The 25,608-nt window shown below is 40.3% G+C and overlaps 2 protein-coding genes across 9 annotated transcripts in view; both read right to left on the bottom strand.

Moving 5' to 3' along the window:
- LOC131817809 (zinc finger protein 420-like) overlaps positions 1-13,248 on the bottom strand; it is a 49,472-nt gene extending 36,224 nt beyond the window's left edge. For 6 of the 8 annotated variants that reach the window (XM_059151472.1, XM_059151471.1, XM_059151465.1 and 3 more), the window contains exon 1: positions 13,118-13,248. The gene's annotated coding sequence lies outside the window, so the exon portion shown is untranslated. Of the gene's footprint in view, positions 1-6,578; positions 6,817-12,017; positions 12,071-13,117 lie in introns of those variants that run through there. The other 2 variants (XM_059151466.1, XM_059151467.1) reach the window with 2 other exon arrangements.
- A 4,815-nt stretch (positions 13,249-18,063) lies between these two features.
- LOC131817633 (zinc finger protein 790-like) lies at positions 18,064-24,916 on the bottom strand. Its single transcript, XM_059151176.1, has 3 exons — positions 24,799-24,916; positions 24,443-24,500; positions 18,064-19,111 (listed from the first exon to the last, which is right to left on the bottom strand). Exons 1-3 carry the CDS (start codon positions 24,914-24,916, stop codon positions 19,015-19,017), a joined length of 273 nt encoding a protein of 90 aa, XP_059007159.1. The 3' UTR covers positions 18,064-19,014.
- Between the last annotated feature and the right edge of the window lie 692 nt (positions 24,917-25,608).

The following is a 25,608-nucleotide window of genomic DNA, read 5'->3' as shown; positions in this document are numbered from 1 at the left end:
AGCTTTAGAATACTTCCACATTTTGTTGTTTCCCAGTAGACAATCATATTATCAGCTAATCAATTTTCTGTTGCTTTCCAATGGTTTTACTCTAGTTTTAGTGCAGTGCTTATAATCTGAAATAAATGTTGAATAGAAGTAGAGCCATCACTCTTTTTTCCTGATTTTTACTTAAAGGCATACATTTTTTTAAAACAAGTTTGTTGGTTTTAATTTGAATCTCCCTGAGGGCTAGTGATGAACATTTTTTCATGTGTCTGATAGCCATTTGTATGTCTTCATTGGAGAAGTGTCTGTTCATATCTTCTGCACATTTTTTGATATGATTGTCTGTTTTGTGTGTGTTGAGTTTGAGGAGTTCATTATAGATCCTGGATATCAACCTTTTGTCTGTACTGTCATTTGCAACTATCTTCTCCCATTCCGTGGGTTGCCTCTTTGTTTTCTTGACTGTTTCCTTTGCTGTGCAGAAGCTTTTGATTTTGATGAAGTCCCAAAAGTTTATTTTCGCTTTTGTTTCCTTTGCCTTTGGAGACAAATCTTGAAAGAAGCTGCTGTGGCTGATATCGAAGAGATTACTGCCTATGTTCTCCTCTAGGATTCTGATGGATTCCTGTCTCACACTGAGGTCTTTTATCCATTTTGAGTTTATCTTTGTGTATGGTGTAAGAGAATGGTCCAGTTTCATTCTTCTACATATAGCTGTCCAGTTTTCCCAGCACCATTTGTTGAAGAGACTGTCTTTTTTCCACTGTATATTTTTTCCTGTTTTGTCAAAGATTATTGAACCATAGAGTTGAGGGTCCATATTTGGGCTCTCTACTCTGTTCCACTGGTCTATGTGTCTGTTTTTATGCCAGTACCATGCTGTCTTGGTGATCACAGCTTTGTAATAAAGCTTGAAATCAGGTAATGTGATGCCCCCAGTTTTATTTTTGTTTTCAACATTTCCTTAGCAATTCGGGGTCTCTTCTGGTTCCATACAAATTTTAGGATTATTTGCTCCAGCTCTTTGAAAAATACCAGTGGAATTTTGATCGGAATGGCATTAAAAGTATACATTGCTCTAGGCAGTATAGACATTTTAACAATGTTTATTCTTCCGATCCAAGAGCATGGAATGGTCTTCCATCTTTTTGTGTCTTCTTCAATTTCTTTCATGAGTGTTCCCAGGTATCTTGTGGTTCTTGGTGCTATAGTAAATGGAATCAATTCTCTAATTTCCCTTTCTGTGTTTTCATTGTTAGTGTATAAGAAAGCCACTGATTTCTGTACATAGTATCCTGCCACGTTACTGAATTGCTGTATGAGTTCTAGTAGTTTGGGGGTGGAGTCTTTTGGGTTTTCCATATAAAGAATCATGTCATCTGCAAAGAGAGTTTGACTTCATCGTTGCCAATTTGGATACCTTTTATTTCTCCTTGTTGTCTGATTGCTGTTGCTAGGACTTCTAATATTATGTTGAACAAGAGTGGTGAGAGTGAGCATCCTTGTCGTATTCCTGATCTCAACAGGAAGGCTGCAAGCTTTTTCCCATTGAGGATGATATTTGCTGTGGGTCTTTCAATAGATAGATTTGATGAAGTTCAGGAATGTTCCTTCTATCCCTATACTTTGAAGCGTTTTAATCAGGAATGGATGCTGGATTTTGTCAAATGCTTTTTCTGCATCAATTGAGAGGACCATGTGCTTCTTCTCTCTTCTCATATTAATTTGTTCTATCACACTGATTGATTTGTGAATGTTGAACCATCCTTGTAGCCCGGAATGAATCCCACCTGGTCATGGTGGATAATCTTTTTAATGTGCTGTTGGATCCTGTTTGCTAGGATCTTGTTGAGAATCTTAGCATCCATATTCATCAGTGATATTGGTCTGAAATTCTCCATTTTGATAGGGTCTTTGCCTGGTTTGGGGATCAGGGTAATGCTGGCTTCATAGAAAGAGTCTGGAAGTTTTCCTTCTGCTTCAATTTTTTGAAACAGCTTCAGGAGAATAGGTGTTATTTCTTCTTTGAAAGTTTGGTAGAATTCCCCAGGGGATCCATCAGATCCTGGGCTCTTGTTTTTTGGGAGGTTTTTGATCTGCTTCAATCTCGTTACTAGATATCGGTCTATTCAGATTGTCGATTTCTTCCTGATTCAATTGTGGGAGTTTATATTTTTCCAGGAATGCATCCATTTCATCTAGGTTGTTTAGCTTCCTCAATAAATTAAAAATAGAGCTTCCCTATGACCCTGCAATTACACTACTGGATATTTACCCCAAAGATACAGATGTAGTGAAAAGAAGGACCATCTGTACCCCAATCTTTATAGCAGCAACGTCCACGGTCGCCAAACTGTGGAAAGAACCAAGATGCCCTTCAACGGACGAATAGATAAGGAAGATGTGGTCCATATACACTATGGAGTATTATGCCTCCATCAGAAAGGATGAATACCCAACTTTTGTAGCAACATGGATGGGACTGGAAGAGATTATGCTGAGTGAAATAAGTCAAGCAGAGAGAGTCAATTATCATATGGCTTCACTTATTTGTGGAGCATAACAAATATCATGGAGGACAAGGGGAGTTAAAGAGGAGAAGGGAGTTGGGGGAAATTGGAAGGGGAGGTGAACCATGAGAGACTATGGACTCTGAAAAACAATCTGAGGGGTTTGAAGCTGTGGGGGGTAGGAGATTGGGGAACCAGGTGGTGGGTATTAGAGAGGGCACAGATTGCATGGAGCACTGGGTATGGTGAAAAAACAATGAATAATGTTATGCTGAAAATAAAGAAAAATTTTTTTAATAAAATAAAATAGTAAAAAAAAAAGTTTGTTGAGATTTAATTCACTTACCATAGAATTCACATTTTTAAGTATACAAGCCAATGGTTTTTAGTATATTCACAGACTCCACTACCACAATCAGTTTTAGAACATTTTCATTATCCCAGAAGAAAGCCTGCAACCATTAGTCATCATTCCTCCAGACTATTTTCCAAAGCAGCCACACCATATCATATTCTCTTTATATTTATATTCTCTTTATATTTTATATTCTCACCAGTTCTGTATGAAGGTTCTATAATTTCTTGACCTTTTTTTTTCCTTTTAAGAGAGAGAACACATGCATGTAAGCGGGAGTTGGAATAGGGGGTAGAGGCTCCATGCTCAGGGTGGAGCCAACGCAGGGCTTGATCTCCCCACCCTGAGATCATGACCTGAACGAGAGTCCACTATGCCACCTAGGGGTCCCTCTTCACATTCTTCACTTTGTTTTGTTTGTTTGTTTTTAAGATATTATTTATTTATTTGATGCAGAGAGACAGTGAGAGAGGGAACACAACCAGGGGAGTGGAAGAGAGGAAAGCAGGCTTCCCACTGAGCAGGGAGCCTGACGTGGGACTCGATCCCAGGACCCTGGGATCACCAACAGAGCCAAAGGCAGATGCCTAATGACTGAGCCACCCAGGCACCTCTCTTCATATCCTTCTTAACATTTGTTACAATGTCTTTTCTATTGTAGCCATTTTAGTCTATATGAGTGATAGTGCACTGTGGTTTTGATTTGTATTTTCCTGATCCCTAAAGATGCTGATAATCTTGTCATATGCTTAATAGCAATTTATCTATCTTCTTTGGAGAAATGTTATTCAGATACTTAGGCCATTTTTAATTGAGTCACTTAACTTTTTATTATTAGGTTGTAATATATCTTTATATATGCTGGGCACAAGTCCCTCATCAGAAAAATGATTTGCAAGAACTCAGTCCCATAATGTATGTGGGTTGTCTTTGACCTTCTTGACAAGTGCTGTTTGAAGCACCAAAATTTTTAATTTTGACGAAGTCCTTTTATCTACTTTTCATTTTGTTGCTTATGGTGTACATAAACACATCTAAAGCACACTAATGTGCTTTCTTACAGTAGATTTTAAAAGACAGAATAAACATAAGATAGAAAAAGTGACTACTTATAGGTAGAAACTGTGAAGGAAGAGATAAAATTAAACCTTGAGGTGCAGATTTGACTTTGGGGCCACATATTTACTTTATATAATTATAGGAAAAAAGTAAATTTTAAAAGAGCGATCTCTAAAAATTAAAAGTAAAACAAGCAAATCTGCGATTCCAACTTGTGACATAACATCTCACGAGGAACCATTCCAAATGACTCTAGCATATAGTAATTTGATTCCATATCCCCAGTGGAATATACCCTAAAGAACGAGAAGATAATATAATAAACAAAGAAAACAAACAAAAACAGAAGACTGTTTTCAGTAGTCAAATCACTGAATATTATTATTTTGAGTGTTCTTCATAAAGTGTGGAATAAAGAATCGTAATATTTCTTCCAAATTATGTAAAATAAGAACTGTCATTTTCTGTTCCATGATCCCATCCAGAACACATTACATGAACTCATATCTCTAAGCTCTTTGGGGTTGTGACACTTATTTTTTAATCTTTTAAAAGATACATATATACTAGCTTTGTAAAGCCACAGAAACAATGATCAACCCAGTAGCGATGAAAGTCCTAGTACCTAGAATATAGTCTTGAAATGCTGTTTCCATTAATATAAAGGAGGCCTGAATCAGGAAATGAATAAGAACCTAGAACATGGTAATAATGCTTGATTTTTGGCTTTCTTTACATCTTATTTCAATTAAATTTAATTCAATACAATTCAAGTACTCTGGATCCCTGCCATGGGAAAAGTCCTATTTGGGGCATTATTCAGCCAATGAGTTCAGAAACAGAAGGTAGAAATGTATAAGAATAAAATAACACATATTAATGTGAGCCTTCTGTTTTTCTTTTTCTCTCAAATGTAATCCAATAAATTCCATCTATCCATCTATTTATCCTGAATAAGTTATCAAGTCTATAAAAGCCCTTTCCACATTAAAGGTGAGGTTCTGACTAGAAATATTATTAGAAATCTGACAACTGCTTGGAAACAAAATAACAGCATTTCTCTTTCATGGGTATTATAGGAAATTTGATTTCCATTAAGTGTGTGTTATGAAGGTATGTATGTGGGCAGCATTTGCTTAAAAATTGCAGCTGCCACCTACTCTCTAAAAATGAAATCATTTCTTTTTTTAAAAGATTTTATTTATTTGAGGGACAGAGTTAAAGAGTGAGAGCATAACAGGTGGGAGGGTCAGAGGGAGAAGCAGACTCCCCACTGAGCTGAGAGCCTGACGCAGGGCTCAGTCCCAGGACTCCAGGATCATGACCTGAGCCCAAGGCAGTTGGTCAATTGACTGACCCATCCAGGCACCCAAAATGAAGTCAATTCTTTTAGCATTCACTAAATCAGATATTGAATTTCACCTTTTAAACTCTGCTCCTATTTGGTATGCCACTTGTCTGATTTTGGAAATACAGTTTTATTGGAACTTAGCCACATCCTTCTGTTTATTATTATATATGGCTGCTTTCACTCTACAACAAACTTGAGTAGTTGCAACTCAGAATGTGTGTCCCATAAACCTAAAACACTAACTATATCACCCTTTGCAGAAATTTTATCAACTCCTGACTGAGAAGATCTACTGAAAACCAAGAAAGCAAAGACTAAGATCAAGTCAAAAGAACCTATGAGCCAACCCGAATAGGCTCTAAATGGTAAATACGGCACAATACTAATTTAAGTATACATAAATAAAACAACTGCAATAGACTAAAACATATAAGTATATAAAAATCCACACTTTTCTAATGAGAGTAAAAAATAACAATCACTGGTACCCAGGAAAGAATACTAGCAAACCATCATTTCATTATGGTTCATTACTTCCTCATTTTAAAAATTGGTAATTTAGGGGGCGCCTGGGTGGCTCAGTGGGTTAAAGCCGCTGCCTTCGGCTCGGGTCATGATCCCAGGGTCCTGGGATCGAGCCCCACATCGGGCTCTCTGCTCGGCGGGGAGCCTGCTTCTTCCTCTCTCTCTGCCTGCCTCTCTGCCTACTTGTGATCTCTCTGTCAAATAAATAAATAAAATCTTTAAAAAAAAAAAATTGGTAATTTAGGAGAAAAAAAAATCTGTCCTGCCTCCCTTAAGGAATCTGTACCTCAAGGTAACCAATCAGTTCATAAAGAAAATTTTCACTATATATAATTATTCCAGTTAAATAATAAAAATATAATTAATTTGACTATAACTATTTAGCAATCCAATGAAATAATAATAGAAAATATCACAAAAAGAGGCAAGCAGACACTATGTGCCTCTTCATGGAAGTATACATTAGCATTAGTGTAGTAACTGTGCCCAAAAAAAGGGTGGGGGGTGAAAATGGAGAGAACCCACCTGAACCAGATCGAGCCTCTACATCTAATCTCTAGCTAGAGAAATATAGAAAAAAATGTTAATGATGACATATTGTGGGAAATATCACTCTGGACAAATCACTCAGCTTCTTCAACAAATACGTTCCAAGGAGAGACAGAAAAAGAATAAGAATGAGGAGTGCCCAGGGGTGCCTGGGTGGCTCAGTCAGTTAAGTGTCTGCCTTCGGCTCAGGTCATGATGCCAGGGTCCTGGAATGGAGCCCCACATCAGGGTCCCCACTCACCAGAGAGCCTGCTTCTCTCTCTCCCTCTGTTGCTCCCCCAGCTTGCGTGCTCTCTCCCTGTCAAATAAAGAAAATCTTAAAAAAAGAAAAAAAAGAATGAGGGCACCTGGGTGGCTCAATTGGTTGGGTATCTGATGCTTGGTTCCAGCTCCGGTGACGATCTGGTGGTCATGGGATCCGATTCTCTGTCTCCCTCTGCCCCTCCCCCCACCCAAATGCAAATTCTCTCTCTCTCTCTCAAATAAGTAAGAATAAGAAACTATAGATTAAAAAAAAAGAAACTATAGATTTTTAAAAATACTTTATTAAAAGACTTATGAACCAATCACAACACATGGATCACATGGATCTTATTTGGGCCCAGATTCAAAGAAATCTTGAAATTAAAAACAAAGTTATTTGCCTTGTGGGGAAATCTAAACTCCAACTGTAAATCTGATATTAAGGAAATACTACTTATTTTTTTAGGGAGAATAATGGTATTTGATTAAGTTTTTATTTTTTTATTTTTTTATTTTTTTATTTTTTTTTTCTTTTTTCTTTTTTTTAGACTTTAATTTTTTTTATTTTTTATAAACATATATTTTTATCCCCAGGGGTACAGGTCTGTGAATCACCAGGTTTACACACTTCACAGCACTCACCAAATCACATACCCTCCCCAATGTCCATAATCCCACCCCCTTCTCCCCAACCCCCTCCCCCCGGCAACCGTCAGTTTGTTTTGTGAGATTAAGAGTCACTTATGGTTTGTCTCCCTCCCAATCCCATCTTGTTTCATTTATTCTTCTTCTACCCACTTAAGCCTCCATGTTGCATCACCACTTCCTCATATCAGGGAGATCATATGATAGTTGTCTTTCTCCGCTTGACTTATTTCGCTAAGCATGATACGCTCTAGTTCCATCCATGTTGTTGCAAATGTCAAGATTTCATTTCTTTTGATGGCTGCATAGTATTCCATTGTGTATATATACCACATCTTCTTGATCCATTCATCTGTTGATGGACATCTAGGTTCTTTCCATAGTTTGGCTATTGTGGACATTGCTGCTATAAACATTCGGGTGCACGTGCCCCTTTGGATCACTACATTTGTATCTTTAGGGTAAATACCCAATAGTGCAATTGCTGGGTCATAGGGCAGTTCTATTTTCAACATTTTGAGGAACCTCCATGCTGTTTTCCAGAGTGGCTGCACCAGCTTGCATTCCCACCAACAGTGTAGGAGGGTTCCCCTTTCTCCGCATCCTCGCCAGCATCTGTCATTTCCTGACTTGTTGATTTTAGCCATTCTGACTGGTGTGAGGTGATATCGCATTGTGGTTTTGATTTGTATTTCCCTGATGCCGAGTGATATGGAGCACTTTTTCATGTGTCTGTTCGCCACCTGGATGTCTTCTTTGCAGAAATGTCTGTTCATGTCTTCTGCCCATTTCTTGATTGGATTATTTGTTCTTTGGGTGTTGAGTTTGCTAAGTTCTTTATAGATTCTGGACACTAGTCCTTTATCTGATATGTCGTTTGCAAATATCTTCTCCCATTCTGTCAGTTGTCTTTTGATTTTGTTAACTGTTTCCTTTGCTGTGCAAAAGCTTTTGATCTTGATGAAATCCCAGTAGTTCATTTTTTCCCTTGCTTCCCTTGCCTTTTGCGTTGTTCCTAGGAAGATGTTGCTGCGGCAGAGGTCGAAGAGGTTGCTGCCCGTGTTCTCCTCAAGGATTTTGATGGATTCCTTTCGTACATTGAGGTCCTTCATCCATTTTGAGTCTATTTTTGTGTGTGGTGTAAGGGAATGGTCCAATTTCATTTTTCTGCATGTGGCTGTCCAATTTTCCCAGCACCATTTATTGAAAAGGCTGTCTTTTTTCCATTGGACATTCTTTCCTGCTTTGTCGAAGATTAGTTGACCATAGAGTTGAGGGTCTATTTCTGGGCTCTCTATTCTGTTCCATTGATCTATGTGTCTGTTTTTGTGCCAGTACCATGCTGTCTTGATGATGACAGCTTTGTAATAGAGCCTGAAGTCCGGAATTGTGATGCCACCAACGTTGGCTTTCTTTTTCAATATCCCTTTGGCTATTCGAGGTCTTTTCTGGTTCCATATAAATTTTAGCATTATTTGTTCCATTTCTTTGAAAAAGATGGATGGTACTTTGATAGGAATTGCATTAAATGTGTAGATTGCTTTAGGTAGCATAGACATTTTCACAATATTTATTCTTCCAATCCAGGAGCATGGAACATTTTTCCATTTCTTTGTGTCTTCCTCAATTTCTTCCATGAGTACTTTATAGTTTTCTGAGTATAGATTCTGTGTCTCTTTGGTTAGGTTTATTCCTAGGTATCTTATGGTTTTGGATGCAATTGTAAATGGGATTGACTCCTTAATATCTCTTTCTTCTGTCTTGCTGTTCGTGTAGAGAAATGCAACTGATTTCTGTGCATTGATTTTATATCCCGACACTTTACTGAATTCCTGTATAAGTTCTAGCAGTTTTGGAGTGGAGTCTTTTGAGTTTTCCACATATAGTATCATATCATCTGCGAAGAGTGATAATTTGACTTCTTCTTTGCCGATTTGGATGCCTTTAATTTCCTTTTGTTGTCTGATTGCTGAGGCTAGGACCTCTAGTACGATGTTGAATAGCAGTGGTGATAATGGACATCCCTGCCGTGTTCCTGACCTTAGCGGAAAAGCTTTCAGTTTTTCTCCATTGAGAATGATATTTGCGGTGGGTTTTTCATAGATGGCTTTGATGATATTGAGGTATGTGCCCTCTATCCCTACACTTTGAAGAGTTTTGATCAGGAAGGGATGTTGTACTTTGTCAAATGCTTTTTCAGCATCTATTGAGAGTATCATATGGTTCTTGTTCTTTCTTTTATTGATGTGTTGTATCACATTGACTGATTTGCGGATGTTGAACCAACCTTGCAGCCCTGGAATAAATCCCACTTGGTCATGGTGAATAATCTTTTTAATGTACTGTTGAATCCTATTGGCTAGTATTTTGTTGAGTATTTTCGCATCTGTGTTCATCAAGGATATCGGTCTATAGCTCTCTTTTTTGGTGGGATCCTTGTCTGGTTTTGGGATCAAGGTGATGCTGGCCTCATAAAATGAGTTTGGAAGTTTTCCTTCCATTTCTATTTTTTGGAACAGTTTCAGGAGAATAGGAATTAGTTCTTCTTTAAATGTTTGGTAGAATTCCCCCGGGAAGCCGTCTGGCCCTGGGCTTTTGTTTGTTTGGAGATTTTTAATGACTGTTTCAATCTCCTTACTGGTTATGGGTCTGTTCAGGCTTTCTACTTCTTCCTGGTTCAGTTGTGGTAGTTTATATGTTTCTAGGAATGCATCCATTTCTTCCAGATTGTCAAATTTATTGCCATAGAGTTGCTCATAGTATGTTCTTATAATAGTTTGTATTTCTTTGGTGTTAGTTGTGATCTCTCCTCTTTCATTCATGATTTTATTTATTTGGGTCCTTTCTCTTTTCTTTTTGATAAGTCGGGCCAGGGGTTTATCAATTTTATTAATTCTTTCAAAGAACCAGCTCCTAGTTTCGTTGATTTGTTCTATTGTTTTTTTGGTTTCTATTTCATTGATTTCTGCTCTGATCTTTATGATTTCTCTTCTCCTGCTGGGCTTAGGGTTTCTTTCTTGTTCTTTCTCCAGCTCCTTTAGGTGTAGGGTTAGGTTGTGTACCTGAGACCTTTCTTGTTTCTTGAGAAAGGCTTGTACCGCTATATATTTTCCTCTCAGGACTGCCTTTGTTGTGTCCCACAGATTTTGAACCGTTGTATTTTCATTATCATTTGTTTCCATGATTTTTTTCAATTCTTCTTTAATTTCCCGGTTGACCCATTCATTCTTTAGAAGGATACTGTTTAGTCTCCATGTATTTGGGTTCTTTCCAAACTTCCTTTTGTGGTTGAGTTCTAGCTTTAGAGCATTGTGGTCTGAAAATATGCAGGGAATGATCCCAATCTTTTGATACCGGTTGAGTCCTGATTTAGGACCGAGGATGTGATCTATTCTGGAGAATGTTCCATGTGCACTAGAGAAGAATGTGTATTCTGTTGCTTTGGGATGAAATATTCTGAATATATCTGTGATGTCCATCTGGTTCTATTTTTTTATTTTTTTTTAAAGATTTTATTTATTTATTTGACAGAGAGAGATTACAAGTAGGCAGAGAGGCAGGCAGAGGGAGAGAGGAGGAAGCAGGCTCCCTGCTGAGCAGAGAGCCCGATGCGGGACTCGATCCCAGGACCCTGAGATCATGACCTGAGCCGAAGGCAGCGGCTTAACCCACTGAGCCACCCAGGCGCCCTGATTAAGTTTTTAAAAGACTATCATTTATACACACATTTATGGATGGAACAATACAGCTTCTGGTATGTGCTTCAAAATAATCCTAGGTAGGTAGACATACAAATTAAACAAGACCGGTCATGAGTCAGTTATTACTGAAGCTGAGCAAAGTGGTGCATAGACATTCATTACTGTTTTGTCTATTTTTGTACATGTTTGAATTTTTTACAATGAAGAGTTAAGGAAAATGGTGATCAGAGCTTAGTAAATTGATTCTACCACACATAAAAATCAGGTAACAACTGCATAGCTTGAAAAACCCTATAAAAGCATATTAACAATTTCCTTTAATTTTTCAACAACGAGCAAAATACCCCAAATAAAACATAAAATCAGAAAATATTGTTTAAAAAAGGGATAATGCAAGAGACAACACAGCAAAAACTATTAAAATTTAAAGTACACATAAACACCTGAGAAACTAGCATTCATTCTACCAACCAACTCATTGATAGGCTAAATGACATATATTCAAGGATATTTATCCCACCATTGTTTATAACAGCGAAAGATTCATAGCCAGCTGAAAGTTCATTAATAAGGATTAATTCTTAAAACTATGGAATTATGTAATACTGTGCAGCGATAAATGAAGTCCTTCATGTACTAATGGATGTACAGAATTCCCCTGGAAGTACTCAAGAACCTAGGCACACTGGTTGCCTTCTAATAAGGAAAAGCTTGTGAGGGCAGGTATGGGGGGGGGGCAGCTGAGAAAGAGAATTCACTGTGTACTCTTTTGAACCTTTTAAATACTTAGAGGATGATCTCTTAAACAATAAATTGAAAATACTCAAAGTGAAAGCTTTCAAATTTCTCTCTGAGAGATGTATTTCATTCCTTCAAATCATTCAAAATCTTAGAAGGAGCAAAATGGAGTGGAATAACCTCTTTGGGGCCAGACTTTGGGTCCATTCCATTATTATTCTTTGGAATAGCCAGGCCCAAAGACCAAAATACTAAAAGCATCTTTGTTATGGAGTTTCAAAAGAAAGCAAGCAAATATTCCCATATCGTGAAAAACCAGAAAATACTTCAGAGATGAAAGAATAACAATTTACCTTGGATTAAACTCAGTTGTCCAACATCAGCTCTTCCCTTAGTCTCTGATCACCTGTATAAGCCAAGTCCATTAAATGGTAAGGGATAAAGAAGCATAAGAAAAAGGGATAAAGCCTTTCCTTGAGCCCAGACTGACATTTCCTCCTTTTCAGAAAAAAGGAGTACACTTGCGCAACCCCTGGGTACGAAATAACCAGACCTTCTTGCACAACCTACCGAAATTCTGAGCACCATGGAACTAGAATTTCTTGCACAGCCCCCAAGGACCCAAGATTAACTCTATAGCTGGCATCAAGTCCGCATGTGATCAAGAAACGTTACAAACCAGTGCGCCTGGGTGGCTCATTCGGGTCGGGTCAGGATCCCAGATTCCTGGGATCGAGCCCCCATCAGGCTGCTTGCTCAGCGGGGGGCCTGCTTCTCCTCTGCCTGCCATTCCCCCCTGCTTGAGCTTGCTCTCTCTCGCTCGGTCGGTGTGTCAAATAAGTAAATAAAATCTCTAAAAGAAAAGAAATGTCACGGACCACTGCACTCTCTTAAGTGATTAAACCCCTTTAAAAATCTCTGGACCCAAAATAAATAGCAAAACTAACAAAATCTCTGGGCCAGAAACCCGAAACTGGGCTTTGGACAAGAGTCGGCCTTCTTCCGGAGTGGTCAGCCTTCCTCAAAAGCAATTTGACTCCTTTCCAGTCAAAACTCTGGAGTATTGGTCTTTCCAGCCACCGATCTGGGTTTCTGCAACAACGCAGCCAGCCACAGAGACCCCACAACTACAAGCTTCCAGAAACCTTCAAACCCACAACTGGCCTCAGGGTGACCATTTCTCTATGATTGCTCCCCCCACCCCATTCGGCTCCCGGATAGACACAGTTGGGAGGCGCCAGACTCTTAAAAAGTCAACGACATAATTAAAGCAGTCTCACAGCTTTCGCAAGCACTCACACAGCTGGAGACATTACCACGCCTTTGTGAGGTCACACATAATCGTGCAGTCCCACAGGCACATTATGTCACACACTCACACAATAATGTGTGAAGGCCTGAGGATCCGCACGCGACCACTCTCGGTCCCCGCCCGGGCTAAGACGCGCCTCACCGTCAGCTTCCCCGGCGTCAGGCTCCCGGTCCGCCTCACCGGAGCGAACACACCGGCCGCGCTTCCTCCGCCGGGGCGCTGTGCAGTTCGCTCCAGCATAGCGGCGCCGACCACCTCAGAAGGAAGTGACGTTACCCCTGGAGGCCTCTGGAAAGTGTAGTCCAGAACACGAAAGACGCCCGAGAGCGTTCGACCCGAGTAATCGTCACCGGGCGCCAGCCTGCAACCGGGTGCTCCTCCACCCTTAAGACAAATCGCTGCGACCCCGCAGTCGCCGCAGCGCACCCGTCACCCCAACTCGCTTTCAGCTGGACGTTTATTTCCGCCCCGGGGACTTCTGGGACTTGTAGTGTCGCCTAGGAGCCCCGGAGGGCGGAGCGGGGCGACGGAGAATCCAGCCCAGCCTGGAGCTGGCTGCGGGAGATGACGCCGCATAGCCGGGAAGATCTGCGGAGGTGGAGATCCGACTCTGACCAGCGGAGAAATGCCTGGGCTCTAACTGCGGCCAGACTTAGTGGGGCAGGAGAGAGAGGTAGAGGGAAGTTTTAGTGCTGGTGTGTGTTTGCTTCGATTTATGATCTTGGGTGTGGTTGTGTTGCTGTGCCTGTTTTACGATTTAAAAAAAAAAAAAAAAAAGCTGAGTGTTTAAAGTAGTTTTTGAATGTCACATACAAAAAAGTGCCCAAATCATTAGAATAAAGCCGGATGCATTTTCATAGATTGTCCAGAGTTGTGTACTCGTGTAGCATCCCCGAAGTCCCCACCTGTCACCTGTAAAGGTCTCCATCTGATTTACAATATAGTTTTGCCTGATTTTGAACTTTACATAAATGCTAGCATATTGTATGTACACTTTTACCCCTTGAGTCTGACTTCCTTTGCCAAATTTTGTTTGTGAGATTAATTGGTAAAGTTTATTTATTCTCATTGTTGATGGTCTCGGCTTGTTTTCAGCTTGGGGCTACTAGGAATAGTGCTCCATGAACATTCTTGTTTGTAGTCTTTTGCTGTGTATATGTGTCATCTTGGTTACATATATATCCAGGAGAGGCATTGCTGGGTCATAGGTTACACATATGTTTAGCTATAGTAGATATTGCCAGACTTTTCTGAAGTGGTTCCCCTACTGTAATTCCACCAGCTCTGATTTATAGTTCGAATTGTTCCTCATCCTAGCACACTTAATATTGTATGCCTTTTGTTTTTTAAACTTTCTGGTGGGTGGGTGGTTGTTTTGAATTCCCTTGATGTATACATTTGTATATCTTCTGTAACAGGCAAAGATACTCAACCAGCTTTAGCATTTACTGTGGACAAACAAGAGAAGGTCCAAGAGGATTTAGATCCCCTTGCAGAGGTGTGTGTTGTATGTATTGGTGTCGATCCAACATCTTCAGTACTGCCTCTCTTTCCAAACCTTACCCCTTTAAGAAGAAATAGGAGGGGTGCCTGGGTGGCTCATTTGGTTAAGCCTCCAGCTCTTGATATCAGCTCAGGTCATGATCTCAGGGTTGAGAGCTGGAGTTCTTCTTGACTCTGTGCTGAGTGTGGAGCCTGCTTAAGATTCTCTCTCTCTCCTTCTCCCTCTGCCCCTGGCCCCTTGTGCTTGCACACATGCATGGGCATACACACTCTCTCTCTTAAAAAAAGAAGAGAAGAGAAAAGCAAAGAAGAAAGGAAAGGGAAAGAAAGGAAAAAAAAAAAGAATAGGAAAGTGGTAAAGGCAGATTTTTAGACTCCATCCTGAAGAGGGACCCAAGGCCACATGCATTAGTCCAGGTAAGTTGGGGACTTGACAGTGACCAAGTTTGCCAAACATCTTAAGCCCTTACAGACCTTGGAATATAAGTTACTGTGATACCAGGAAATGCCCTTGGTCATGGTCAGAAAAATTACTTGAGCTGGATTTAGAAATCATTTTTCCAGTTGGACAGTATAACTTTATAGGTGGGTTCCTCTGGCCCAGTATCAGCTCAGGTGGTTGTAACTAATATTGCTGAGTGTACTTTGGAAATAGAGGTGTTAATTACAGGTAACAATTCTCTTGATCATAGGGATGTTCCCAACAGGGAAATACCACAATTAGAATCATAGTAGTAGCACAAACACACGACTCAGACCCTATAAGACCTCTCCAGTATGTTCACATAGTTATTGTGAAGCAGTACAGGAGACCAGGGAAGGGTATCAGGGGAGTAGAAGAGGTCAGAGGTCACTATAATGACCAAATAGTTAATGGAGCCAGAAGTTTTTAAAGAAACTGTATCACATAATAGCCCTCAGTGATCAGGGGGAAAATCCAGTATTATTTGGCACCTCACCATGGACTACCACTCTCTATGTGGGAGTAATATACTGGCACATGCAGTTCTAGATATAACAATCACAGAATCCATAATGCAGACCAAAGGTGTCTATTTTGCAATTGTACACATTGCTAATGCCTTATCAGCATCCCATTGCCTCCTGAAGATTAGAGCCAATTTGCTTTCCCAGGTTCCACTTCCTTTATTTTATCATGTTGTCACAGGCTATCCTAAATTCTCCATAATTTATCACTAGTGGATAGGCTTAGGCCTCAAAAAAGGCTGAAATATCACCAGAGGTGTCCTGGTCAATTTCACTGATGGCATTATTCTGACTGAAAGGGCTAAAGACAGCATATAGACTGCCTTTCATGAGATGAGTCCATATCTGAACCAGAGCTGGAAGATTAGCATCCCAACAAGATACTGGGGCTAACCACACAAGTAAGCCTCTTGGGAACCATGTGGGCTGATGCTCAAAGAAAAAGCCCTAACCTTGTTAAAGAAAAACTGTAGGTCTTAAAACCTCTAGCAAACAAAATAAGGCACAACATCTGATAGGCTTGTTCGGGTATTGGAGGCAGTCCATACCTCACACAAGCTTGAGAATCTTGCTGAACCCATCGTACCAGATTGCTCAAGAGTCCCATCACTGTAGATACAGCCATATCAGAGGCAGTGTCTGGACCAGCACCTTAGGCTTCTTGGGAGCTTTGGAACATTAACATTCCTGAGTATTCCTGGGCCTGGTTCATGCACATATCAGCTAAGGTAAAAGCAGATGGGATGTAGTGGATCACTGCCACAGTGCAGATTCAAAGAAAACTGCTTAAAACTATGTGTGGCGAAGAGAATTCTGCTTAATGGGGGGAGCTGTAGACTGTTGTGCTTCCCCTGGAAAATAGTCCCCCAAATGCACCTTGTTACATTTTCACTGACCCTGGGCAGTAGCCAATGGGCTGGCAATGTGGTGTGGTGCCTGGCAGTGGGACAACTGGATGATCAAATTTTAGCCTCTTTAGGAATGAAGAGTTATGGCAGCAGATTCCACAAGTCCCACATCCTGCTTGTGACCATGTGGATGTAAAGGACCTAGTAAAGATGAACATTAAGGGAATCCACAAGATGATCAGATAAGGACCCAGGTAAGGACCATATCCACCTGAATACCCCATTACACAGGGCATGAGAATTTATAATTCAAGACTGAGCCCAAAAATGAGACACAGTGATATCAGCTCATGAGGCCAAGAAAGCCCAGCAAATATGACCAGGCTGTCAGCTATGCAGTTGAGTAGCAGAGAGATCTCTGGGACACATAACAAGGGGTACCAAAATAGGTTGGTCCTGGAAAATAGACCATATGGGCTCTCTACCTTCCACTCAAGGGTACTGCTGAGTATTGATGATAATAGACACCTTTTCAGCATCCAATACTTCCATCCCTGTCCATAGAGCAAATGGGTGGCCATACTATTCAAGGGCTCTAGCTGGACAGCGTTACATAGTTATCTACTTGTATTCCCTAAACATATCCAGTCGGACAATAGTGCCACCTTACAACAACAACAACAACAAAAAAGCAGCAGTAGGCAGCAACCTGGGATATTCATTGGAACTTTCATGGCCGTGTCATAGCTAAGCAGCAAGTGCCATTGAAAGATTGAATGAGCTTTTAAAAATACTTTATTTATTTATTTGAGAGACAGAGAGAGAGAGAGAGAGAGAAGTAGCATGAGAGGGGAGAAGGTCAGAGGGAGAAGCAGACTCCCCCATGGAGCTGGGAGCCCAATGTGGGACTCAATCCTGGGACTCTGGGATCATGACCTGAGCCGAAGGCAGTCGCTTAACCAACTGAGCCACCCTGGTGCCCTGAATGGACTCTTAAAAGAGAAATTGGAAAAGATAATTGGACAACCAACCCCCACTCTCCATGGAGCACACACTTAAGATGATCAATTTGGGCTCTAAATGTGGCAATTCCCCCAAAATGGTACCTTTCATTTAAATACGATGTGTACAGACTATACACCTGAAACTAACGATGTACTATATGTTGGTTAATTGAATTTAAAATGAATGAATGAATGAGTGAGTGAAATGTTTAATTATGAGCAAGAGGAGGGAAAAGGTGGGGCAGGCTGTAAGAAACCCAATCCACATAATTAACTTCTCACTCTACATTTTCCTTCCCACACTTACCTCTGGAGAACGGGAGTGGAAAACTTTAACCTAGTACTTCTTTTGTCTCCTGGCTGTCCTTGCTGGATCTGGCAATTATGGATATTGATGACAATGATCATAAATATGAGGTTATGACTCCTAGGGTAATGTTGGCATGGCATACACATCAGAGAGTGGAAGTGGTTCTAGTATGTTCCAAGGTATAGAAAGAAATTGCAGAGGAACCCAGGGACCAGTTATGCCATATGGGGTAAGACATGGGGAAGGTTGGGAAAAGAATGAAGTGATTGCTGCACGGATTGCTGGGGGAAGGGCAATCTTGTAGAAGAAAAGGAACAACTCTTATTGGGTAGAAACCACTTTAGATCCTTTAAGGTCTGGGTAGAAGTAAGAACAGGCGATCTGTCTCCGCTCTTATCCATGCCTCGCATCTGGCCGGTTAATCCCAAACTGCCACCATCATCTCAACTTAACTGTTGTTTTGTTTTGTCTTGTTTTGTTGTTTTTTTAAAGATTTTATTTATTTGTTTGACACAGAGAGAGAGAGAGAGAGATCACAAGTAGGCAGAGCAGCAGGCAGAGAGAAAGGGGGAAGCAGGCTCCCCGCTAAGCAGAGCCCGATGTGGGGCTTGATCCCAGGACCCTGAGACCATGACCTGAGCTGAAGGCAGAGGCTTAACACACTGAGCCACCCAGGTGCCCCTCAACTTAACTGTTGACAAACAAGTGATAAACCTTCCAACAACTACTGACTTCAGAAAGTAAGAGCCTCTGCCTGAGATGACAGAACAAGGCTATCATTCTGGACATTGATATGATTTTCTCTAACCTATTCTAACTGCTTTCTTGTTTTTCAGACTATTGGTGATTCTAAACAAAGATGAGTGGTAATGACGACTGTATTTTCCCTGGACTTCCTGCTGGCCAATATAGACAATACATGGGCAATTTCTAATATTTCATGCTACAAATGATCAATTAATAAGTAGCAACCCATTTTCACCTTAGAAAGTAATGTGCCTCTCCCAGGTTGATCTTGATAGCAGCTGAGACATATTTAGCTGACTTGACTCCAGACTGGAAGTTGTAGTTGTGGTCACTATGTTGCTTAGGACAACAGAACATATTTGGTCCAAGCCCTTATCTGTAAAATTAATTAGAGTAGCCCACAGGGTAGCCCACAATCCTGAGAATGCTTAGCTGGATACTGAAAGGTCAGAGGGTCGAGTTGTAGGGAACAGCCCCACCATGGCAACTTGGCCACCTTGCCTGCACCCATGCAGGCAAAGTCTTGAAATATAGCTTATTTGAGTCTCGGCAGAATGTCTTATGATTCTCCCGAAACATGAGAGAATGGGAGACCATTAAAGGAGAGAGATAAGACTATCTCCCATTTGCCTCTATATGTCAGACCTTGGGAGACTGTTCTGCGAGTTTCTCATCACCATCCAGGTTCTGGTGAAGTATGGGGCTTTCTGCCCAATGTCCACCTCTCAGGATAGAGCTGAAACAAAACAAAACAAAAATTATTATAAAAGCATTGAAAAAAATACTGAACTACTTAGCTGTAGTCTAGGACTGACTCCTCAGCAATCCGGGATACCCCATTGCAGTCACCTGGCCCCTTTAGCTTAATCAAGGTGTTAGCTGGCCTGAGTTCTCATTTAGTGGATCTGGAAAAAATCTACTTCCAACCTCATTCTTTTTTTTTTTTTTAAGATTTATTTATTTATTTGACAGACAGAGATCACAAGTAGTGAGAGAGGCAGGCAGAGAGAGAGGAGGAAGCGGCTCCCTGCTGAGCAGAGAGCCTGATTCGGGGCTTGATCCCAGGACCCTGGGATCATGACCTGAGCCGAAGGCAGAGGCTTTAACCCACAGAGCCACCCAGGCGCCCCCCAACCTCATTCTTGAGGGCAGATTTCAGTTCCTTGTGTTGCGAGACCAAAGTCCCTATTTCCTAACTGGCTGTCAGCTGGAGACTACTCTCAGATATTTTCCAAATGGTCCCCACAGACAGAATAGTACTCAGCCAGGAAAAAAAAATGAAACCTTGCCATTTCCAATGATGTGGTTGGAGTTAGAGAGTAGTGTGCTAAGTGAAATGTCAGAGAAAAACAAATGCCATATGATTTCATTCATATGTGGAATTTAAGAAACAAAACAAACAACCATAGGGAAAAAAGGAGAGGGGAAAACCAAGAAAGAGACTCTCAGCTATAGTGAATTAATTGATGGTTACCAGAGGAGAGGTGGGGGGGATGGGCTAAATGGGTGATGGGGATTAAAGAGGGCACTGGGTGTTGTATGTAAGCAGTGAACAACTAAATTGTACACCTGAAGCTAATATTACACTGTATGAAATAGCTGGAATTTAAATAAATACTTAAAAAAAGATCAGGTGGTTTCTTTTGCTATGGGTAATTTGTTTTTGGTTTTTTGTTTGTTTTTATTTATTTTTTTTAAGATTTTATTTATTTATTTGACAGAGAGAGATCACAAGTAGGCAGAGAGAGAGAGAGGAGGAAGCAGGCTCCCTGCCGAGCAGAGAGCCCGATGCGGGACTCGATCCTGGGACGCGAGATCATGACCTGAGCCGAAGGCAGCGGCTTAACCCACTGAGCCACCCAGGTGCCCCATGTTTTTATTTTTTTTTTAATTTATTTTCAGCTTAACAGTATTCATTGTTTTTGTACCACACCCAGTGCTCCATGCAATCCGTGCCCTCTATAATACCCACCACCTGGTACCCCGACCTCCCACCCCCCGCCCCTTCAAAACCCTCAGATTGTTTTTCAGAGTCCATGAACTACAAACAAAAACCTTCCCACATTCTTTGAATTCATAAAGTTTCTCACCATTATAAATTCTCTGATGTTGAGAAAGTCTTAAGGAATGATGAAATGCCTTTCTACACTCCTTACATCCAAAGGGTTTCTCACCAGTAATCCTCTGATGCCAGATAATGGCAGAGCTACTACTAAAGGCCTTCCCACATTCCTTACATTCATAGGGTTTCTCACCCATATGAATTCTTCATTGTTGACTAAGGCCTGAAGGGTGATAAAAGACCTTCCCACATTCTTTACGCACATATAGTTTCTCACCAGTGTGAATTCTCTGATGTTCTGTAAGTATAGGACTATTATAATAAAAGGTCTTTCCACATGCCATTCAAACAGTTTCTCACCTATTTGAATCTCTGATGTTCTGTAAGTTTTGAATTGCTACAAAAGGCCCTTCCATAATCTTTATAATATGTATAGGGTTTTTCACGTATGAACTCTCTGATGTCAGTTAAGGGCTGAGCTACTTCCAAATGCCTTGGCACAATTTTTACGGTCATAGGGTTTCTCACCAGTATGAATTCTATGATTTATAAAAAAAAAAATATGATGCACCCTTAAAGTTCTTGCCACATTCCTTACATTCATAGGGTTTTTCTTACATTCATAGGGTTTTACATTCATGGATTCTCTGATGCCTTTGAAGATCTGAGGAATAATGAAAGGCTTTATCACATTCTTTACACATATAAGGCTTTTTAACCAGTGTGAATTCTCTGATGTTCTGTAAGTATTGAAAGGCTTTTCTGCTATGAAAGGCTTTTCTACACTCCCTACATATATATGGTTTCTCAACTAGTGTGAATTCTCTGATGCAGAGTAATGGCTGATTTACTACTAAAGGCTTTTCCACATAACATACATTGATAAGGTTTCTCAATGGCATGAAATCTCTGATGATAAGTAAGATCTGAGGGATGATAAAAAAAATCCCACCTTCCTTAAGTAGGCAGGGGTCCTCACATGTGTAAATTCCCTGATGTAACAGAAATACTAATCTTCATTACTAGCTGGATGACAAAATGTAACACCCACTGTGGAGGTGGATTCAGCATTACCTAGCCAAATTACATATTTACCTAACCTTTTATAAACTAGCAATCTGAGTGACATGACTCTTCTCTCAAGATATATTGACATTTAAAAAAAGATGGAGCACTGGGTGTGATGAAAAAATAATGAATACTGTTATGCTGAAAATAAATAAAAAATAAATTTAAAAAAGATACATTGACATAAATTTTACAAGATTTACTCAAATGTCCTTCAGTAAAGCACAATTTATAATAACAATGACTGGAACCAACCCAAATGTCTATCCTAAGGTAACTGGTTGAAAGCTATGGTGCATCTACTAAGTGGAATATATTTTCCAACTATAAAAAGCAATGATGGGGGTGCCTGGGTGGTTAAGTGTCTGCCTTTGGTTCAGGTTATGATCCTAGTGTCCTGGGTTGGAGCCCCACATCCAGTTCCCTGCTCAGCAAGAAGCCTGCTTCTCCCTCTCCCACTCCCCCTGCTTCTGTTCATAAGTATATACATGTATATGTGTAAGTATATGTATATGAAGAAACACCCCTATACTCATTTAATGAAGTTAATAAAGCATTTAAACATAATGAACCAAAACCTGTACGAGGAAAGAAAATTATAGGCCAATCTAAGTTACCAAATAGACATGCAAAATCTGAACAAAATGTTAGCAAACTCTATCCTGCAATGTCCTATAAAATGAACCAATATGACCGTGTTTTATTCTAGGAACACAAGGTTGCTATTATAAAATTTACTGTATCAACCACTGAATGAGAAAAAATTATTTTTTTTAAAGGTTTTATGTATTTATTTGTCAGAGAGAGCGAGCGAGCACAGGCAAACAGAGTAGCAGGCAGAGGCAGAGGGAGAAGCAGGCTCCCCGCCGAGCCAGAAGCCCGATGTGGGACTCGATCCCAGGACTCTGGGATCATGACCCGAGCCGAATGCAGCAGCTTAACCAACTGAGCAAGCCAGGCATCCCGAGAAAAAATTATTTCTAAAGACAGGGAAATAATTTGACAAAATTGAACATCTAATCATAAAAATCAACTCTCAATAAGCTATGAATAAAACAGATTGTTCTTACTTTCATGAGAAACACCTAGAGATACATAAGACAAAAACACATGTGATGTGAAAAGATAAAATTGTGCTCTAGAAAAAATCAGTAGGAAAAAGATGGATGCCCCTACGATCCCCACTTTTCCTTAACATTTGCTGGAAATTACAGGCACTGGAGTAAGATTAAGACACGTCCATACACACACACACACACACACACACACACACACAGAGAAGAAAGAAAAAAAAAGAAAAAAAGAAAAGAAAAAAAGAAAGAAAGGTCTAACCATTGGAAAGCAGGGGAAAAACTGACAATATTAGTTGTTGTTTGTTGGTTTAAGAGATGCAGAGAGCGGGGATAGGGGCAGAGGGAGAAGGAGAGAGAGAAACCTCAAACAGACTCCATGCCCAGCAGAGAGTCTAGCATAGGCTCAATCTTATCATCCCGATATCATGACCTGAGCCGCAATCAAGAGTCAGAAGCTTAACTGACTGAACCACCCAGGTGCCCATGACAATATTTTTATCTACAGGGAAAGAACAAATTGTGGAAGTATTCTAAAAATTAATAAGACAAATCAGGGGTGCCTGGGTGGCTCAGTAGGTTCTCCTTCACCTAAGTCTCTCCTTGCCTGTGTTCTCTGCCTTGGGATTTCAGGCACTTGCCTTTTATCCCCAATACTCTACAGGGGTGACTGCAGTCTCTCCCAATGCGCCAGGTCTTACATCATCTCTGTGGGGGCTATAATGCACTGAATGTTTGTATCTCCCCCTAATTCATATATTGAAATTCTAAGCCCTCAGATGAGAGTATTAGGAGGTAGGGCCTTTGGGGGTGATTAGGTCATGCAGGCAGAGCTGTCTCTTAGAAAAGAGACCTCGGAGAGATCTCCTTTCTGCCCTGTGAGGATACAGAGAGATGATCATCTATGAGCCAGTGGAGTTGCATCAGACATTCTATCTGTAGGAGCCTTGGTCCTGAACTTCCCAGTCTCTGGAACTGTGAGAAATAAATTTGTGTCTAGAAGCCACCAATTCTCTGATACTTTGTTATAGCAGCCATGATCTAAGAGAGAGGAGCTTTTGACTTTCCCATCTTTACATCTTTCTTCTGACTGCCCTATTTAACTCCCCTTGTAGGTGATTCCACTTTTTTTTTTTTACTTATTTGACAGAGATCACAAGTAGACAGAGAGGCAGGCAGAGAGAGAGAGAGAGGGAAGCAGTCTCCCTGCTGAGCAGAGAGCCCGATGCGGGACTTGATCCCAGGACTCTGGGATCATGACCTGAGCCGAAGGCAGCGGCTTAACCCACTGAGCCACCCAGGCGCCCCTAGTTGATTCTACTTTTAAAAAATTATTTACGGCATGTTCATAGGTTTTCTTAGTCCATAAACATAATAGTTTAAAATCTTATCATCTTTCCATCACTTAATAACGTACCTCATACAAATTATAAAATCGGTAACTGTTGGTTGGAAGCAGAAATTATAAATATATAAAATAATGAATTAAAAAGAAAACTGGTTCAGGGAAGAGAAGTCTCAAAATTTTAAAGAGAAAAATGACACACAAATCTAAATGCAAAAGAAGAGGGGCAACTGTGTAAGAATTGTATATAAAATAAGGGTAGAACCTGGTCACTGAAGAGGCACAAGGGTTATACTTCCCACTTAGAAATGGGAAGGAAGCATGAAAGAGAAGTATGGAAGTGGGAGGTAGAGGTAAACGTAGGGACATTTAAGCAATTTGGCACAGAGGTCTTACTTTTCTTTACAGGTTTTGACTGTTGATAGAAACGTCCCAGAAAATATCTCACAGAGTTCCTTCTTTTATAAGCAGCTGGGTTGCATCCTTCAATATTCTCTCCTTGCCTGACCATCACACACTCACCTGGAAGCAAGGCCCTTGTCAGCTCTCAGCCAATCATCCAGGCTTCTTTTCCTTGCTCCTGTAAAGATACCATACCTGGCTTAGGAATGCAAAGCCCTACTTCCAAGAGAAATGGTAAACTGTTTTACTATGAGAGGCCCAGAATTCAAAATCAAAGAGGAAAGGTCATTATTTAGAGAAGATGGAGCCTCAGCCCCAGCATAGCTGCACATTTTCAACTCTACAGAGCTCAAGCTTTCTCTTTGGGAACATGGAAATGGAATATATAGGATAGTTGAAAGGAGCTGAGAAATGCACAATGGGAAAAGCAAATATTCCAGAGGGAAGACTGAATTTTTAGAGACAGGCATGCTTACCAACTGATATCAGCTTGTTATAATTTTCCAAAATCACATTTCTGTACAAATCTCTCTGATCAGAATCCAGACATTCCCGTTCCTCCTGAGTAAAGTCCATGGACACATCTTTGAACATCGGTCCCTGAAAAAATAAATCTGTGTATTAAGGTTATAATAAAAACAAAGGATTTCACATGGGAGGAGAAAAGATAAAGGTGAACATACAGTTGATAAGAGTGTTTATAGGAAAGGATAAATAGAACAAACAGGCTGGGTCTGTTTACTGACATACTGGATGTCAGTATGATTTAATTTATGTTCTCAAACTTTCCAATTCCTGAAGATAGATCACCCATTCTCAGTAAGATATTTCCAGTATCCAACCAGGTTTGGGATGTACAAAGACCAGCCAAGTAAAATTTCTCTATCATGTGAAATAGTATAAGCCATCATTTAGTCTAATAACGCTTGGTATATAATTTTCAGTAGAGGGTAATTCCCTCTGCTCACTGTTGACCCATTTAGCCCTAACAAAGAAAAAGGGATCACCTCACAAAAGTATCTTAGAATAAAATTTGATAATAAAAGAAATAGGCAATCCTTTAAAAAATTAAGGCAAAAACAGGTTGTACATAAAGTATCAGGAATCAGAAATGCAATGGACTTCTAAATATCACTATTAAACTCTAGAAAATGATATAAAGACATATTTAGAGCAAAGTTTCCCAAACTTAGCCTTGTTGACATTTAGGGCTGGATAGTTCTTTCTCTGGGGGGGGGGGTGCTGTCCTATGCACTGTTTGTTGGCTGTTTAGCAACAACCCTGAC

The sequence above is a fragment of the Mustela lutreola genome, chromosome 16 (assembly GCF_030435805.1).
Source record: "Mustela lutreola isolate mMusLut2 chromosome 16, mMusLut2.pri, whole genome shotgun sequence".
Classification (NCBI taxonomy): domain Eukaryota; kingdom Metazoa; phylum Chordata; class Mammalia; order Carnivora; family Mustelidae; genus Mustela; species Mustela lutreola.
Note: the sequence above shows the minus strand (reverse complement) of the source record. Positions and strands in the feature narration are given on the sequence as shown.